The 20,787-nt window shown below is 39.9% G+C and overlaps 1 protein-coding gene across 2 annotated transcripts; it reads left to right on the plus strand.

The window, feature by feature from the left end:
- The first annotated feature begins 3,687 nt into the window (after positions 1-3,687).
- Positions 3,688-18,984, plus strand: LOC116698148 (transmembrane protein 50B). 2 transcript variants are annotated; one of them, XR_004334132.1, is made up of 8 exons: positions 3,688-3,932; positions 4,691-4,937; positions 7,504-7,616; positions 8,037-8,104; positions 9,809-9,901; positions 14,446-14,503; positions 17,807-18,010; positions 18,043-18,984. XR_004334132.1 is itself a non-coding variant. In XM_032529934.1 (7 exons), exons 2-7 carry the CDS (start codon positions 4,839-4,841, stop codon positions 17,850-17,852), a joined length of 477 nt encoding a protein of 158 aa, XP_032385825.1. In that variant the 5' UTR covers positions 3,688-3,932; positions 4,691-4,838; the 3' UTR covers positions 17,853-18,035. The 2 variants fall into 2 exon arrangements, 1 of the variants encoding a protein (XP_032385825.1); XM_032529934.1 differs by lacking the exon at positions 18,043-18,984 and having other exon boundaries at positions 17,807-18,035.
- Positions 18,985-20,787: the final 1,803 nt, after the last annotated feature.

The raw sequence follows: 20,787 nt of genomic DNA on the forward strand, positions 1-20,787 counted from the left end.
TGTATGCATATTGTATTTGAATATCCAATTTGTTGAAAAAGTTAAATGAATAATGAATGTGATATGTTTTATTTAGCAAAATTGAATTGTGTTGTCTGTATCCAAAAGTACTACGACTTTAAAAATCCTGGAATCGCCCCTGAGCTGTTATAAAGGTGCATCTGATAAAAAATACTTGATCATTGTTTTTATTACATGGCTTGGTGGAATTCTAGGGCATTCCACACTCTGTTATTTTCTTGATAATACTTGTTAATGGTTATTATTACATGGCTTGGTGGAACAGCATTCTACACTGTTATTTTCTTGATAACATACCATTGCTAAGTCTATGAGTATAACACAGCATTGCCATGCATAGCAGAGGGTTGCCATGGACGCAGTTCTGTTCACTCTGGAGGACAGCACACAATCCGCTTAAAGAAGTCCGGATGGGCAAATAGTGGGGAAACATGGATCAACTTCTGTTCTTCAGTTCAAGCATTGACAGCAGCATTCTATGATCACGATGCAGTAACAACAACGCTTATTTGTTAGCTTACATTGCAACATGTTTAATGTTAACTTAAAGGTGTGTCAACTGCAACGGAAATGGGTCAATTCCTGCAGGGATTAAAACTGCAGCTGGGTAATAACTTCACTCACTTCAATCACTGCTCCGCACTATGGAAGATCAAGGACATGCAGAACTTCTCCGTGGCTCTTATGTGGATCGTCTACTTGAAAAGCTGCCTGCAGAACGCTCCAGTCGTTTTAAAGGCATGTCTACAGAAACCAAGGTAAAGTGTGACTTGCTTGTGTTCTCATCTTGGTTGCAATCTGAAGCTCGGTGTCAACCCAAAAAGGAGATTCCCATCTTCTCCAATGAGCAAAGACTTTCCCATAAGTTCATACCTGCTCCAATCACAATTCTACATGGGATACACCAGTGGCGTAGGTAGAAATAGTATTTTGGTCAGGCCAGTACAAAAGTGAGCGGGCCTTTTTTTTAAAGTTAGAAAAATGTACAAAATGAAAAAACAGCTACAGTTTTACCTTCCAAGACATATTTCATAACAACGGCAATAGCAGTACTGTCTACAACATGCTCAACCAACAAAGCTCAGTCTGTGAGGTTAAAGGCTAAAATATATTTGCACCGGGCAGAACCAGCGGCACTGGCTCTGCACATGTCATAAAAATAACCATTTTATTCCACAAAGTGGCAACTAAACATGAACCCAAACAGAAGAGAAGGCGTTTACATACTACAGGACATAGACTAGCCCATCAGACAGAAATCGCATGTAACATATCCTTTGTGATTTCATTACAGCATTGTTGCTGCAGGACTATGGTCAGAACATGAGCAGCAAATGCGCTGCCAGCAGTAAAAGATAATGAAGAATGAAAACTTTCAGCCAAGCGTTGGGTGAATTATGATAGAAATAATGAAAATTGCCAGCAAGGAACCAAACCATAGACAGGGTGTGGAGTCCACGGCAGTGACAGGATAAAAAAACTATGTCATTCACAGATAAGTTATCTCCTTCAGTCTTTCAGCTAGCTAGGCAGTATATATGAATAACATGTAGTGTACAAGAAACTTGGTTACGACCCCAACTAGATTGTGTTATACCAGGGTTTAGTTCCTGAAGGTAGGCCTGACAACCAAACGGGTGGAGGGTGTGTTACCTTTCTTTGATGGGTTGGCACAGGGAGCTCCCTTGATCAGAGGACATGGAGTGTATTAGGGTTGAGATCTATAGTCCAAGGAAAGAGGTTCAGATTTATTTCAATTTAAATCAAGTTTATTCATACAAAGACCCAACAATCCTAGTAATTACCAGAGGATGCAGACAAACCAGTGAAAGAGGCATTAGTAAATTAAATAACATTTGCATTTCCACTTGAAAAAGGTGAAGGAAAAGCTGTGCAAAGAAAGGAATTGATGTATGGCAGAAAAGGTGGGAGGACAGAGAAGAAAGATGATATTTTAAAATATTAAAGTCTGTCAGTATAAAGAAATATAGGGAAAGAACCAAGAGGGGAGAACATTATAATGACAAGACTCAGAGTGGATCACACTTAATGTGGAAAAGGAATAGTGAAAACTGTGGGGTTAAGGAAAATGCGGAACATGTCATGTTGTACTGCACATTGAATGAGTTTGAAAGATGGGTTGTAAACACATTACATTGCATGTCATTTAGCTGATGCTAAATTGCTGTGACTTACAATTGCTATCTGCCATACTGTATGTCAGAGGTTGCACGCCTCTGGAGCAACTGGGGGTAAAGTGTGTTGCTCAGGGACACATTGGTTGATGCATCGCAGTGGGAATTGAACCCAGATATCCCACACCAAAGGCATGTGAAGTATCTACTGGGCCATCACCACCCAAATATTAAAAGTCGGATTCAGGAGGCAGGGCTGGAGTTGAATCTGATGGGGATACTAGGATCAGAATGAGAGGGAGAGGAGATAAGAATCACCAGTAAGGCACTAATTCAATTTTTAAAAGACACAGGGTTGATGAGTAGGATTTAAAGGGATACTGCACCAATCAGCATTAAGCCTTGTATCAATAGAAACCCGGTAGTATTTTCGGATGACTGTGCTTCCCTGTCCCTCTAAGACAAGATTTCTCTGTATTCTGGGTCTGGAAAAAGCCTCTGATGATGCAAAAATGGTAATTTAGCGTTATCAGAGGCACTTTTGCCCAGGGGCTCTAAACTACAGCCAGCTAGTTCCACATGTTTTTAACCCGCCCATAGGATGTGGGAATGTCATTAGCCGGTGCGAGTTGAGAGTCAGCCATCTTGAAGCTGCGTGTCGTTAACAGTCTTTTTTGGTTCAGCAGCAAACTTACAATTATGTGCATTCAAACTACCGCACATATGTTCCACCGGGATACATTAGTACAGATCGGTGAATATGCAGGAAACTTTACATACAGCAGTGTGAGCTAGGTGGAAAGCTAGAGCTAGCCGGCCACCTGTCCCATCAATCCTGCTTGCAAGTGTCCGCTCATTAGACAACAAACTTCAACAAAATTCCCAACGCAAGTCCAGAGAGTGCTGTGTTTTTGTTTTTTTGGAAACATGACTGAACAACAGTGTACCAGACTATCCAGCAACCAGGCTTGCTAGCCTTCCGAGCAGATAGAGATGCTCTGTAACTTGTAGAGGTGGGCTGTGTTTACACGGACAGGTGCAGAAATGGGGGGGCTTGTATCCAACTAACTACTCACCGCTGGTGGAGTTTGTGACTGTTAAATGCCGACCATTCTACATTCCACGCCAATTCACGGCTGTGTTTATACACAATTGCTGTGTTTATACACAATTGTGTATTGTGTGTGTGTGTTTATACACAGCCGTGAATTGGCGCTATAAAGCGCTAATGCTATCAATGCGTTAGCTGAACTTTACGGAGCCCATAATGTGTGTGCACTAAATGTAGCTGGTTCCTATGTTGTTTTTACATAATGTGGTTTTTATATATTTTAAATGTGTAACACCACTTGCGCCACGGTGAAACATTGTTTCGTGTATATGGTTGAAATGACAAAAAAACACATTTGAGTTGACTTAACTGTCTATTATGTCTGTTTTTGGTAGGCGTGGCTTGGGAGTAGACTGCAAGTGTATTTTAGGAGTTGTTGTCTTTCATCCACATGAGCCAAAATTCACATTTCTACTACATAAAAGACCCAATTTAATACTTATTAATCTTTCCAGTGGTGAAATATCCCTTTAACATAGCCTAAGGGTAAAATTAAATGATGCAACATACTAGACCGTTAATAGTCTATGTACAGTAGGTGGCGGTAAAAGTTGTTTGCAATCCGCCATTAAATAGGAGAAGAAGAAGAAAAAGAAGAAGTCGGCAAAGAAGAAGACAGTTGTCTTTTCATGGAAACTGAAAGCAGTCTCGGGGCTCGTGACAAGGTGGGCAATTACACGTAACCCTACATACAAAACATTTCATTATGGGTTATTACTACGTTGCCATGGTTATTACGTTTAAACGCAGTCCGTTCATGGTGGACCTTTGCTCACCGTTAGCTGGCTTCCCACGTTATCGTTGGGAACAAGAAAGGTGCATCTCCCACTGCACGAGGAACGGGATGTTAGCTCCCTAACATCAATAAAGCCTTCACACAACCCAGGGACGGTGTGTGGGTTAATGGTATTAAGCCAATAATACATAGCATATATATATATATATATTTACCAAACAGTGGACAAAGAAATAGGATTGCTGTGCTAACGTTAGAGCTATTTATCAGCAGGTTTGGGTGTGTTTGTTTTCAAGCTTGGCAGTAGGCTAATTAATATATATATATATATATATATATATATATATATATATTATATATATATATATGTATGTGTAGTTGTGCCGCTCATTATTAGTTAATTGATTTAGCTAGTGTAAGACATTTGTGAAAATCAACCAATGTCATTTTAATTTAATTAGAGCAGTTTATTAGATTGACTTTATGCTGAAAGGAAAATTAAGAACGTTAAAGGACAAGCTGTCTGAACTGTCCTTATAGTAAGGGCACGTTTGTGCTTGAGAAACCCTTCTGAAACATAGCACATATACCTAGATGGGTTTCCATGTCTGAGAAACAGTTACACATCAGACCAATGGTTGTGTATAGAAGATGTTAATAATACATGTATGTATGCATCATCTACAGGCAACTCTGACAAGAGTCGCTGGTTTGAGCCGGAAGCAGAGCTGTTAGGAACAGCAGGTGTTGACCCATACGGAGGCGGGACGGGAACTGGTCCATCTGTGCAGAGAAGGATCAGAGAAACAGAAGAAGGACAGGAAGAGGGCTGCAGATGGCAGGCTTTCTGGATAGCTTCCGCTGGCCAGAGTGTGAATGCATTGACTGGGGGGAGAGGAGGAACGCAGTGGCTTCTATTGCCTCTGGAGTTCTGGTCAGTGGCTGAAATATTGGAGTGTGAGTGTACGCAGAGAGCAGCATTGTTAAAATCATACTTTTGTTTCATTTAAGAGCAATAATATACATTAGTTTGGTTTAAATTTTGGAAAAAGTAACATTTTTATGCCTACATTGCTTGCAATATCATCTCTCAAAAAACGAAACATAAAGTGTTTAAGTGCCATATTACATTGTTTTTACAGAAATATTTTCTGAAATGCAGTAAAAACCTCAGACTAAAGCACACATTACAAATACATAAACATTACCTTAAGTTGTGCAACTTAACTTTCAGAACTACAAGTTTCAACCAGAGACTGATCAGTATATAAGCTTCCCCAACCAATTTTTTTTAATGACATACAATGCTCCATTACACTGCTCCAGAGACTTGTTTTCTCCAGCCTGTCTCTTCTCTTAGCACCTTACGCGCTTTCTTAATTTTCTTCTTCGTGTCTTCATGGCATGTGTCGCAAGCAGCGTCAGCCCGGTGTGCGACAGTAATAATACTTCGGGTCCTGCGGAAACACCGTGAGCGATACAACATTGGTAACATTAATTAAACAAAGCTACAAGGGCAATCTTTTTAACAAAAGTTATCTCAAGACACTTTACCGAGTAGGTCAAGACCGCTCTATAATTTACAGATAGAGTAGGTTTTGACAACACTTTATAATTTAAAGCCCCAACATTTCTTGTAATTCCCCCCAAGAGCAAGTATTTAGTGCGACAGTGGCGAGGAAAAACTCCCTTTTAGGAAGAAACCTGGGACAGACCCAGGTTCTTGGTAGGCGGAGTCTGACGGGGACGGTTGGGGGGGGGATGCACAGTGACAACAATAGTATAGTTATTGGAACTGTGACTAGAAATAGTAGTTGTAGTAGTTCACGGTGTTGCAGGGCACTGCAGGGCGCGTGGCAGGACCACGGCGACAGCTGCATTACGTCTCTGCGGCTGTCGTCTCCAGTGTAAGGGCTCGGCAAGCTGTTGCGACACGTGATCACGCACCTCCGAATTTTTAAAAAACGTAAAAAAACGGCTTCATGGAAAGGGTGTTCCTAACAGTGTTACAGGCAGTCATTTTTATACTGCACGTTTATAGAGTAGATAAATGTAATGTTTTGCGGTGTTTATCATGGATGTGTTTGCTACTGTTGCCAGGCAGCCTGATTTTCTTTACTTCAGCTCTCTTCTTCTCCACTTCTTCTTGCTTATTCACAGATGATTTTGTTTATACGCCCCTTGGTTAGGGCTGCACGATTATGGCCAAAATGATAATCACGATTGTTTCGATCAATATTGAGATCAAGATCGATTTGTTGATTTGAACCAAAACAAATTTTATTGTCACGTAAAGCAGTTATAAATTGCCTGTAGGTTATTTATAACTAACACATTTAAGCTAAATAGAAAGTGCTACTGTTTAAAAGTGCGTCCCTGAACTGAGACCTGACATTTCATGGATCAAAGTCTTAGCTGGTCCCTCCCCTTGTTGTCGCATGTCCCTCACATGGCCGACACCTGTAATTTGGCCTTCTTTCCTTTTGGCCTTGGCTGAACCAGCTTGCTACACTCCCTAGTATCAAATCCTATAAACTCCTTTAGCCACTAATGTGGGCTAAATGTTCAGTTTCAAGTAAAAGCCACTTTTCACAAGCTCTTTTATCAAAACAGATTGGGATTAAAATATACAGCTGCAACACATGTAAACGAAAATTATCTGAAATAAATAGCCTAGGATATATTTAAAAAAAATTATCTCTGAGAAAACTCCTTCATTTGTTTTCAACAACAATAACAGACTGATTGAAGAAGATGGGGGGGTCATGTAACGCATGAAAGAAAACCAAAAAAAAACGGAGCCTTCTATAAATGGAATGATGTGTTTAAAATATTGCTCGATCACACAAATTTAATTGTGGGAAGCCACAATCGTGATTAAATTTTGATTAATTCTACCCCTGGTGTTTTTAGAGAGTAATGCAATAAACAATATGTTGAAAATAAACGTCTCTGTGCATGCTCTTAGCGCGCGCCATCCAGGGAGGCCCACGCACGGTGTCGAGTGCGAGTACATCTGACGCTTTACAGAGTCCTTACAGTCATTCCCGGCTCTAATTACGATGCAGAGAGCACAGATGCGGAAGACCAACAAATGCTCACCCATAGGAGCAGACTGCACTTTTTCAAGGGGGTGTTAAAGGAACAGGCTCTAAAAAGGAGCGTTTCACACAAAAGGTGAATACAGGTATTTTCAGGCACACAATTTGAGAAGAATAAGTTTTTTTGAACATTAAAGCATGTACAAATGTTCTAGCAAAAACCCAAAATAACAAGTATGACCCTCAAAAGGAGAATGATATGTGACCTCTAATTGTCTCAGTCTCTTCCCCCACGTCTCACAACGATGTTATCATGAGGAGCTTTTAGGACTTTTTGTATCCCTCTATCTTTCTGTATTCTCTTTTTCCAACACTCCACTGTAAGAACAGTCATGTAATGGAACTGCATCTCATGCATTCAGATGCCTTAAATGGTAACCCTGTATTCTCTTTTCCCAGTTCTTCACAGGCTGGTGGATCATGATTGACGCAGCAGTGACGTATCCATCGCAGGAGCAGATGAACCATGCATTCCACACATGTGGTGTGTTCTCCACCATAGCATTCTTCATGTAAGTGCTGGACATTACAGGATAAAAAACTGTCTATTTGGATGTGCTTGAGTAATGTTCTGTATACCACTTATCAGCTAAATTTAGAACGTTGTAGAGCGTCCTCTGGTGGACAGGCGATGCAACGCCAACACTAACAGGGACGTTGTAGAGCGTCCTCTGGTGGACAAACTATGTAATGCCAATGCTCATAACATGATTGACAGTCCGTTTTAATTTTTAAATATTCATTTATCAGAATCAAAAGAATATTTAAAAAAAAAAGTTGATACCGATATTTCAGAAAATGCCTTATTCGTTATATCGGGCTGGCTCTATTAGAAAGTACTCAGGTCAACTGACTGTAGTGTAGAACAGTGAATATTTAGGACTTATTGCTTTTTTGTTTAAATGCCTTGTTTGTCTGTGTCTTTATTTTAGGATAAATGCAGTTTCTAATGGCCAGGTGAGAGGAGACACATATGGAGAGGGCTGCCTTGGCCGGACAGGTGTGTTTCTCTAAATGTGGGTGTTTATTCATCTATTTATGTATTGCAGTAAATGTGCTGCAGCTGACTGATTTTTTAGCACAACAAACTTAAAGCTATAGTGCGTAGTTTCTGTCTCCCCCATGAGGAATTGAGGAGTTTTAATGACAACAACGCCGTTGGCGCGTCCACATGATTGAGACAAGCTTTCTGGTTCAGAACATTACATCACTTTACTGTAATGCAGCATTTAATACCAGAAAAAGACAACAGGAAATTGAAGACGATATCTACCCTCATATATCGACGTCGACATAATATCGATATATTGCCAAGTCCTACTTTAACCCCTCTAGCTATACTCCCACACAGCATATTTTTTGCCTCGACTTTAGCAAGACCCGTGATTTCGTTCCTACATTGGAAATTTGTCTGTGACGGGAAACGCTTAAAAAGTGGTTTGGCTTGAGGTTGGCGTAAATTAATGAAATGTTTCATGAATACAAATGCAATTGCGAAAACAATGCATGTATGGGACGGTTATGTCATATTAATTTACAGGTTAATAGAGGCTGCAGTAGTCTACATTATAGCACAGTATTATGATAATTGATTTCATAATTGGAACATACACCCACTTACCAATACATAATTAAAAGCACTTTTGCTCAGATACAGAGGCAGAATTACAACAGGATTAAGAATATGTGTGTGTGCTTAGCACAATTGTGAAGGAGGGTGTCATATAGTGCCTCTGTCTGTAATGCCTGCCTCAGTGGAAACGCTATTTTTATTTTGTCAACCATTTTAAGACAGCATCCTGCTCATAAACTGCTATAGATAACTAGCATGGTGTTTAAACAGTTGTTATATATTATTTAATGGACACAAAACATTGCAATGGTTCTGTTTTCATACCTTGTATTCTCAAATACTACAGTGGGTGTGTTCAGCTGTCATGGCCCATACTACGAAGCAAGGTCAACATGTCCTTCACCCGGCTTCACCAAACCTAACAACCGCAGTCCGGCACAAGATGTGACACAGCGGTGGTTATCAACTTGTTCAATCAACCCAGGTTTTTCCCAATCTAGCGACGAGCGCCTTCATATAAAAGTGGCGGTGTTTGCACTATATGACCGATCACAAACATGGACAAGTCTACCAGAGTATTTTAATACAAGAAGAGCAAACCATAATCCTATAGAAACATGAAAGAACACAGACACGTAATACAGGCAACAGGAAAATGTATATGTGTAAGTTACCAGGCTTATTAATATCACTTCCCCATCAGTCAGGCACAACAAGATGTGAACATAATTACACTTGTGCATTCTGCAACCCTGGCAGTGGTAAGCAATTGTGGGAGCGAAAATAAATATAAAAACATAATTCAAACCAACCAATGGCAACATACGGTGGAAACCGAAACTTGTGCATGTTAAATCTGAATGATCTGATTTGAAAACAAAATTTCCCAACGGGTCCAAGTCGGAACTGGTTCTAGATGCCCAATCCTACTCCCTAGCAGGTTAGGTGTTTAGCATAAGTTACCATAGCGATGTAACCCGGTAACAAGTGACTGGCCGTTGTAATAAACATAACCCTGGGTTGAACTTGAAGCTACCTCGGTAGCCCCAAATCTTGCTTCGTAGTAGAGGCCTAGGGTGTGAAGACTAGCGGGTGAGCTAATGACGGTGATTGGCGCTGCTGTGCCTGCAGGAGCTCGTCTCTGGCTGTTTATCGGCTTCATGATGATGTTTGGCTCGCTCATCGCTTCCATCTGGATCCTGTTCGGTGGCTACGTGGTGCCAAGTGAGTGTCCCTCCACTTCAGCACATTTTCTCTAACTATTCCTTCTTCACAACTTCTTCTGGCCCTGCTTATTTTTTTGTACTTCCATTGATACTTGTGTACCAACCAATTATTTTATCTTTCAAAATAACTTTAGCTTTCTGGATGAAAGAGGGTCTGTGTTGTTGTTTTTTTGCTGGCCACTGCAGTCTACATGTCTATTGCTCCAGATGGTGTGTGAATGTTGTTGAATATTTATCTAATTAGCAGGTGGCCCCTGTATGACAGCCTCGGCCTCCAGTGAATCAATGTGTGTGTGTGTGTGTGTGTGTGTGAATGGTGAATGCTGCCTGTAGTATTAAGTGATTTAATTGCTTATTCGTCTAAGAGACAGCCTTTTCCCTCACTCAAAACATATCCTCTTCCTCTGGCTCCTGTCCTTACATGTCTAATGCTTCGCACATTCAAACACAGTAGAGTAATAGTTAGAAATAGCAAGGGGCCTTACTAAGGATATTTATAAACAGAAGAAACTGCTCGTTCGGTAGACTACAGTCTACTTGTTTTATCAGAAGCAGATATGGATTTATTGGAATCCGAATCAGAAATTATTCCTTACATGTATTCAATAAAACAGAATAAAAATGATTTCATGGAAAAGCTAGACTAAACTGCCACTGCAAAAAGGCTAAAATATAAAATGTAAGTTATCAAACACGGACTGTCTCTCACACAATTCCACTCCTAAGGAAAGAAAAAGACACACTTCCTCCTTTGTCACATGCTCTATTGTCTTATAGATTATAACAGAGAAGGAGGTCTCTAAAACAACAACACGCTTAATATCATCACACAAACACATAATACAGATTGAATAAATGCATCCATCAGGTTAAAAGTTAAAGCATTACACACACACACATACACACACACACAAACACACAGATCCCGATGCAAATACATACATTGGAATGCACAGTTCACTCACTTTAGGCAGGTTAAAAGTTCAGACTCAAAAGGGACAGATGATGTTTGCTGTTATCACACTCAGGCTGGGAAATTTACTTAAAATATAAAAGTTAAAGTGGCCTTGCGAATGACAACCATTTTTTATGCAAAGCTACCTCGACCACACACACGTTACTAGAGCTCACACAGAGAAACTTCAGTAGACGTGGAAAAAAGGCTCTTTATATGTCATTAGCTACATTTTAAATGGATGTCTGCCAACAGGCCTAAAGCATCCCATATATGATTATTGGGACAGAGACTGGGACTCCAGGTTAATAAGATTCTGACTGAGCAGCAACATATGAATTCAGTTGTGATTCTGTGAGAATTCACAGATCCAGTTTCTCTTCTTTAATCTTCCCCTTAAAATTTAAAGGAATCTACAAGTATGTGTGTATGTTCAAATATGGAACCATATAAGGAAAATAAAGGATTAAATATGAATTACTAAACAGACATTAATGAAGAAGTTCCCCATACATTTAGAGTTACATTGGCCAGGAGTTATTCTTGATGCCTGCTATCTCAAACATCTCTCTCAGATAAGGCCAAGGATTATTGGGAATATTATGCTACTTATCTGCCGAATCTCTGGGATCTTCATTTTCAATCATGTTGCCGTCCTTACTACTACGTGTTAACTTTACCGCCATCAAGCCGCAATGATTTACCGCAAATGAATCGGTTGAGTCGTCTTGTAGTGGTGCGTCGAGTGCAACGTACACTCACCTAAAGGATTATTAGAGCACCTGTTCAATTTCTCATTAAAAAAAATGAGCTGACAACATCAGTTATAGAACTTACAGTTCTTGAGGACTCACACACACCCAATCTCAGCTGATTATCCTCCAGACAGCTAGTCTCTTTCACTTTTCTCTCACTTTTTTCTCCGTCTGCCGTGCGCGCCTGCTTGCAGTGTGAGGCGCGTTTCCGCGCTATTCTCCGATATTAGTACCGATATTTGTGTTAAAATATGAGGAGTAAAAGTAAACAGTCGCCACAGAAATAAATAGTAAAGTAAAAATACCTGAAAAGATTGAGTACGGTAACAGTATTTGTTCTTCGTTACTTCCCATCTCCGCAAAACAACCTTAAAGTACATGTGTTTGGACGCTGGCTTGTGTAGGGAACATGTGAAACAGCACTATGGGCCTCTGGGCCCTTCTTACATATTTCTGATTTGTATAGGTGAGTCTTTACACCCCTACCCTGCATAGTTCCTGATTTGCCAGCATTAAAAGAAGATTTCAGCAGGTAAAGCTGAGCTGAATCCTTTTTCTATCTCGACTCTGAGAAATTAGGCCTGGGCACTGCATACCATCTTGTCGTTTGACCTTTCTCTTATTACACTGACAGAATCATATGTCCTCTCTGCCTGCAGCAGCTTTCACCTTTACACCAGTTGCTAGCTTGAAAAATGACATTTCCTGGCTTAAACTGGAGGCAGTTATCGTCTTTTAACCCACAGCAGTGAGAAGTTCATATTTTTTAAAAGAACTTGTCTGGTCACTTCGTGGAAAGTAAAGTAAATCACCTATGAGGCACTACAGCAGCACTGTCAGCTCATTAACCTACAGAAAGACTAAAGGTCATTTGAGCCATTACTTTCATTCCAACAAGTACAAGTTATTGCCATGTGCACAAGATCAAATCAGTGGTCAGTGGACAGCAGTACACAGGGAGAGGAAACAAATTAAAGGACAAAGGTGGAGCTATAACTAAGCAGATGCTTCCATACGGGGTACAAGTGCTCACTGACAGCCATGCCACGATACAATATTATTACAATTTTAGACATATTGCAATTTGGGATGTGTTTTATGTTTTAGCTAAAAAGATACTTTCATCGTCAGTTCTAACATTTTCTTTTTATATTTGACTGAAATAGCAAATGATTTTATTATTATAGTACCAAGAAGTAAAAATAATAAAAGTTCGATACTTGGGGGCGCCCTGGTTGCTCACCTGGTTGAGCGTGTGCCCCATTTACTAAGGCTCAGTCCTTTCTGCAGCGGCCCGGGTCCAATTTCGCCCTGGGCTCTTTGCTGCATGTCACCCCCCTCTCTCTCCCACTCTCCCATCATCAGCTATCCTATCTTTTAAAGGCCAAACTGTGTGTTCGTCAGTACTAGCAACTACAGAAAATAATTTCTTTCTTCATTGGTGTAAACCAAGACCTGGGTATCGTGCTCTGCCTTTGAGAAAATGAAAGCTCAGATGGGCCGATCTGGAATCTTACCCATTATGATGTCACAAGGAGCGAGGTTACCTCCCCTTTCTCTGCTTTACCCGTCCAGAGAATTTGGCCCCTTCATGAGAGTGAGACATCATGTCTTTCAAACAAACAAAGTGCCAGTGCCCCCCCCCCGCTCCTCCTCAAAAGCTACAGACTGAGAAATGGCACATACTAAGGAAAGGTCATTGTGGCTCTAGTGGCTGTAATTCTGCACCAAGGCTGTATTTTGGGAAAGAGACTTCAGATACAGTATTAGGGGACCACAAAGGTCTATATAAAAGAGACTTCAGATACAGTATTAGGGGACCACAAAGGTCTATATAAAAGAGACTTCAGATACGGTATTAGGGGACCACAAAGGGGTATATAAAAGAGACTTCAGATACAGTATTAGGGGACCACTAAGGTCTGTTTAAAAGAGACTTCAGATACAGTATTAGGGGACCACTAAGGCCTACATAAAAGAGACTTCAGATACAGTATTAGGGGACCACTAAGGTCTATATAAAAGAGACTTCAGATACAGTATTAGGGGACCACTAAGGTCTATATAAAAGATACTTCAGATACAGTATTAGGGGACCACTAAGGTCAATATAAAAGAGACTTCAGATACAGTACTAGGGGACATCTAAGGTCTCTATAAAAAAGACTTCAGATACAGTATTAGGGGACCACTAAGCTCTACAGAGACTTCAGATACAGTATTAGGGGACCACTAAGCTCTACAGAGACTTCAGATACAGTATTAGGGGACCACTAAGGTCTATATAAAAGAGACTTCAGATACAGTATTAGGGGACCACTAAGGTCTATATAAAAGAGACTTCAGATACAGTATTAGGGACCACTAAGGTCTATATAAAAGAGACTTCAGATACAGTATTAGGGGACCACTAAGGTCTATATAAAAGAGACTTCAGATACAGTATTAGGGGACCACTAAGGTCTATATAAAAGAGACTTCAGATACAGTATTAGGGGACCACAAAGGTTTAATGTTCATATAAAAGGAAAGTGGGTCTATCATAGTGAAGAACCTGCTGGGAAGACTGCAGTCCCTGTCAGCTGGATAGTTTACAGCTGGAGACCAAAAACATGGCTCGAATGAGAGTGTATATTGGACTTACATTCTTTAGTTATCCAGAAAACATCTCCAAATGTATGATAATGGATGTTGGATCCATTGGACGCAACTGGTGGCTAACACATTTATAATCAAACATTTACACACACGCAAGCATCTGTTTCAAAATCCCTTTGCTAACTGTTACTGTTGTGTTATTGACTGTGTGCTTTTGTTTTGTTAAATTCCTAGAGAAAGAAGTGGCCCCCGGGCTGGCTGTGTTCTTTCAGAACGCCTTCATCTTTTTTAGGTGAATATAACCTGAAACTGGACTAAAACCAACTTAGTGAGCAGTATTCAAATATTCACACATTGCCTGTCTGTAAAAGTAGGGGTAGCTGATATTTCCTAAAAACTTTGTACTTTCGTTTGCATTTTAAGCAACTTGTAAAAATTAAGAGACCACTGCATTATCAGTTTTTCTGTTTTTACTATTTAAAGGCATGTGTTTGATTACAATAAACATGTTTGTTTTATTCTACAAATGTTTTGACAACATTTCTTCTAAATTCCAAATAAAAATGTTGTTATTCAGATTATTTATTTTAAGAAAATGACAACTCGTCAAAATAACAAAAAAGATGCATTGTTTTCAGACCTAAAAAACTGCCAAGAAAACAAGTTCACATTCATTCTTAAACAACACAATACTAATATTTTAACTTAGGAAGAGTTCAGAAATCAATACTTGGTGGAATGACCTTGATTTTTAATTACAGCTTTCATGCGTCTTGGCATGCTCTCCACCAGTCTTTCACATTGCTGTTGGGTGAAAAATTCAAGCAGCTCAGCTTTATTGGATGGCTTGTGACCATCCATCTTCCTCTTGATCAAATTCCAGAGGTTTTCAATTTGGTTCAGGTCTGGAGATTGGGCTGGCCATGACAGGGTCTTGATCTGGTGGTCCTCCATCCACACCTTGATTGACCTGGCTGTGTGGCATGGAGCGTTGTCCTGCTGGAAAAACTAATCCTCAGAGTTGGGGAACATTGTAAGAGCAGAGGGAATCAGGTTTTCTTCCAGGATAACCTTGTACAATGCTTGATTCATTTGTCCTTCACAAAAACAAATCTGCCCAATTCCAGCCTTACTGAAGCACCCCCAGATCATCACTGATCCTCCACCAAATTTAAAAGTGGGGGCCAGACACTGTGGCTTGTAGGCCTCTCCAGGTCTCTGTCTAACCATTAGAGGACCAGGTGTTGGGCAAAGCTGAAAATTTGACTCATCAGAGAAGATGACCTTATTCCAGTCCTCTAGGGTCCAATCCTTATGGTCTTTTGCAAACTTTAGCCTGGCTTGTCTTTGCTTCTCATTGATGAGGGGATTTTTTTCTGGTTTTGCACGACTTCAGCCCTGCTTCTAGGAGCCTGTTTTGCACAGTCCTTGCTGTGCACTTCAGCCCAGTTGCTGTTTGCCATTCTTTTGTAAATCACTTGATGTCATTGTACGTTTTTTGAGTGGAATGCGAATGAGTTGGCGGTCATCCCGGTCAGTTGACAATCGTTTTCGCCCTCTTCCAGTTTGTAGCTTTGTTGTCCCCAATGTCTGTTGCTTGACCTTGTTCTTATGAACTGCCGTCTTTGATATGTTAAGGATGGAAGCAACCTAACGCTCACTGTACCCTTCTACTAGTAAAGCCAGAATTGAACCCTTCTTTCCTCTCTCAAAACTTTTCTTTTTAACTCTTTTGGCATAGTCAATTGTTCCTTTTTTTGTTTAAGTTACCTGTGTGGTACTAGTAGCCCTGTTTTTGCCATCCAGCAGACCCTATTGCAAGAGGATAGTGATGACCACAGCAGTGGCTTTTATACTTTTCCTCGTTGAATAAGATTTGGCTCAGGTGATCACTTAATCAGCACCTCATTAAGTAGAATGAGGTGAGCCTGTGTTGGAATTTAACAGCCACTGGTGTGAAATGGCTGCCATACATGTAGAGATACTGATTTAAGAGAAATAAAGGAGTGGTCTCTTAATTTTTTCCAGAGCTGTATATATATATATATATATATACTACCCCCAAATCCATAGACCACCGATAGAAAAAGTCTTCTCTGTGAGTTCATCTCGTGAAAAAATGGGTGCAAAAACTAAAGTGTTACATTTATAATTTTGTTCAGTGTGTGTTCAGTGGGGCTCAAAAATTTGGGCACCCCAGGTAAAAATTTGTATTAATGTGCATAAAGAAGCCAAAAAAAGATGGAAAAATCTCCAAAAGGCATCAAATGACAGAGTTGTTTATATGTCACAAAAAGTTAGACTTTATTTCCATCATTTACACTTTCAAAATAACATAAAACAAAAAAATGGGGTCTGTAAAAGTTTGGGCACCCTGCAGAATTAATACCTTGTACCCCCTCCCCCCCCCCCCCTTTGGCAAGTATCACAGCTTGGAAACGCTTCTTGTAGCCAGCCAAGAGTCTTTTAATTCTTGTTTGAGGTATCTTTGCCCATTCTTCCTTCCAAAAGTCTTCCAGTTCTTTGAGATTTCTGAGCTGTCTGTTACGCACTGCTCTTTTAAGGTCTATCCATAGATTTTCAATTATGTTGAGGTCAGGAGATTGTGAAGGCCATGGCAAAACCTTCAGTTTACGCCTCATTATGTAATCCACCGTGGATTTTGAGGTGTGTTTAGGATCATTATCCATTTGTAGAAGCCGGCCTTTCTTTAACTTCAGCTTTTCACAGATGGCATTAAGTTAGTGTCCAAAATTTGCTGACATTTTATTGAATCAATTTTTTTCTTCTACTCATGAAATGTTCCCTGTGCCAATGGCTGCAATACAACCCCAAAGCATGATTGATCCACCCCTCATGCTTGACAGGTGGACAGAGGCTCTTTTCATTAAATTCTGTGCCCTTTCTTCTCCAAACGTACCTTTGCTCATTCCAACCAAAAAGTTCTACTTTAATGTCATTGGTCCACGGTCATCGGTCATCAAATGACATTAAAGTAGAACTTTTTGGCCAAATTGGCTAACTTGATGCCATCTGGGCGAAGATACCTCAAACAAGAACTGAAAGACTGTTGGCCGGCTACAAGAAGCGTTTCCAAGCCCTGATATTTGCCAAAGGGGGGAGTACAAGGTATTATCTCTGCAGGGGCCCAAACTTTTGCAGACCCCATTTTTTGTTTTATGTTATTTTGAAAGTGTAAATGTAGGAAATAAAATCTAACGTTTTGTGACATATTATACAAATGTCTAATCTGTCATTTGATGCCTGTTGGAGAAATTTTCCATCTTTTCTTTGCTTCTTTATGCACATTAATACAAATTTTTACCTGGGGTGCCCAAACTTTCGAGCCCCACTGTATGTATATATATATATATATATATATATATATATATATATATATATATATATATATATATATATATATATATAAATAACAGGGTACTGCAGTAACCTGTTTCTTGTTCAAGCACACTAAATGTGCAGCACTTCCACTGAAGCTTTTTGATTGTGAAAAAAAATGGTCTGGTCTGTGTTGCAGAGATGTGTCCTAACAAACTGTTTACCCCCCCCCACTCCCCTCTCTCTCTCTCTGCAGCACTCTGATCTACAAGTTTGGCCGGACTGAAGATTTATGGGGTTAGAGGGTCTGTCTGATTACTGTCTTTCTGTCTCTCACTCTCTCACCAACACACACACATCTGGTATACAGTGTGTTAGTAGTTCTGCATCCCTTTTCATGTGTTTCCTGATATGAAAATAGTTTTTCTGTCCTTGCTTTGGCTACATTTGCATACTTCTAGTTTTTCTCATACTATCTGTGCTGCTCTTAAGAATTAATTTCAATGTTTGCATTATAAATGAGGGAATTCCTTTTTTGTTATTGAGAACCAAGAAGCCAGGTTCAGGTCAGTGTTATTGTATCTCAGATGCATCTTAAGTGTCAGTTGTGTCAACTCATGTCAGCATTTGTTCAATGTGTAGATGGTTACAGTGTAAGTTTACTGTAGTGGATCAGAAAGGGAGAACAGCATTTGTTCTAGGATGGACTGATTTATTGATATAAGTACAATCTGAAGTGGATGTGAGGCCCTTTCTGCTGTCTCTACTTATTTTTTATTATAATGTATTTCAGAAGACATGAGTTTTTTCTTTCATCGGTCTGATTCATATTGGGGTCAGTTTCCTTTTGACATACTAGTCTCTGCCGTTCTGCCTCAGGAGGAAGTGTTTTTTACATTGTCTGTTTTGTCCACTTGTACTTTGTCCTTGTTTAGCTCTCGTTTCTTCAGAACATGTGTAAAGTGAAATGCAAGTATTCTGATGGTTTTTGGTATAAAACAAATTTTGTGAAGTCAGACTGTAGGAACAGTATTAAAGGACTTGTAATGGACTAATTTACAGTATTTGCTACAATATCACATAGAGACATGTGCATCAGGCAATTTTTTAACGTAATAAGATGGACTTTTACTCTGAAGCTTTTAAGGTGGAGTAAAAATACGATCTGGGAATTTGGGGTTATTTCCCATCTGTTGTTCAACCTTTTTATCATTTGTGTATCTTGTGAAGAGCTTAAAATGTGAAAAATAAAGAACATTTTTAATTGGAGAATGCTGTAGATAGTCATCCATCCAGCTGTCCAGAAGCCAAAGTAGCCAGACCCTTTGAGCCTATGATTAGTTTTGGGCACTCTGCGACGCAGTCGATCAGCTGACCTGAGTTCTAATCAAAGCCCATGAAGGGAAGAGTTCAGGATGGATGGATGGGTCAAACTGCCAGGACTTTTACCCAGGACACCGCTGGTCATGTCCTGTACAAAACCAAAAGGGAATTTTGACTTATTTTAACTTACGTAGGTTAAAAAATTGATGTAACATGCTTTTATTTCCATAAAGTATGTGAGCAAAGTGGAGAGGTAAGAGCCTGCAGAACTGTTTGTTCCCTCTGCTCCACTAAATAGCGCTTCACCTTCAACTCAGATTTGGTCCCGCTCTACTCAGTTCGCTTACTGCTCACTCCAGAAAAAGAAAAAAAGTGGTGTTGTATTTATGAGATGACCGGTGCTCACCCTTACTCCATGCCCAGTGCTTTTCCAGCACAAAGTGGATGATACGGGCAGCATGGAGAGGTAGGGCGGCGGGCGTTCATCTGCTGTGCTGCTGTCGTCAGGTGGCACCTTGTATGGCAGCCTCGGCCACAATGTGTGAATGGTGAATGGTTCCTGAACAAGTGTTTGTAAAAGACCTTTGAGTAGACTAGAACAGCTATATAAATACAGTTCCTTTCACTAAACTTTGCTCACTTGTGCTCTGCTCGTCTCACATGCCCTGTAACGTACCTAAGTTCGGTAGGTAGGTTAGACAATATGTGCGTTTGGGGAAAAAAACAGCCATCGGCACAATAAAAGTCTAATAAAGCAATATTAAGAATACGATCACTTATATGCTGCGTGTAAAAGTAAAGAGTACAGACAGCAGTTATTTTCACATCAGGAAGAGGTACTGGTAAGTGCTAATTAGATAAACAGGCTGCCTTTATCCCTATCTATGAAAATGATCGTGCCATTTAGTGCTGTCAAACTTAAGACCTACTGGTTGGTTGGGAAGGCTTCACACACACACACACACACACATAAGGCCTAGTCATTTTCATCATTTCACAGCCTTGTGTAACATGACATTGAAACATATTATGTTATAGGTTATTCAATGCTAATTCTTTAACACAAAGCAACACATCATGTCATTAATTATAGCTAATAACCTATTAAAATCAAACAGTCAGGTTGAAGATAATTGCAGCACAAAAGATGACAGGGTATTAGGCTAACTAACACTCAGTGTAGTTTTGGTATACGCCTACATTATCTAATCCCCATGTTCAGGTACAGGAAGTAGCCTTTATCTCTGAATGTGTTGTCAGTGATACTCTGTACTGTTTTAAAATTGCAAGTTCTTGCAATATGGAGTTTCTGTAGCCAGTGACATTTTATTATTTGTATTTTATTTATAATGCAGATGTAATGGCATTGTACATTTGTGTTTTTTATTTGATGGCTGAGGCTTCATTAATAAACACAACCACAATTATCATCATTAGGGTTCAAACAGCGAAGCGGTAGCACCCTTCTATGTTTGTCTGTTTTATTTATTATTATTATTAGTAGTAGTAGTAGTGGTAGTAGTAGTCTGCTGCGCTGGCTCAAATTCCCGTGAGCTGGAATGAGCTACAAACATGAAACTTGGGGAATAACTGGAAATAATGTGCATGTGCTTCTATAGAAATATGAACCAATCGGCCACATGGTGGCGCTGTAATAAAGGCTTCAATCTGCAAACTTTGAAAGGCCACACCCCCCACACCGTATGTCCGATTGACTTGAAATTTCTCACATAGGTGCAGCTTAATGTGCTCTTCAAAAAGCCTCAAGGATCATTAAGGTCCGCCTAGAAAACCTTTCCGCCATTTTGAATTTTTGAAAAACCCATTTTTGAGCTCTCCTACACCGTAGCTAAACCAACTTTTCAGAGAATCATCAATGGATCTTATTACAAGTTGTGTAAATGATGTCCATAT

The sequence above is a fragment of the Etheostoma spectabile genome, chromosome 11 (genome assembly GCF_008692095.1).
Source record: "Etheostoma spectabile isolate EspeVRDwgs_2016 chromosome 11, UIUC_Espe_1.0, whole genome shotgun sequence".
Lineage (NCBI taxonomy): Eukaryota > Metazoa > Chordata > Actinopteri > Perciformes > Percidae > Etheostoma > Etheostoma spectabile.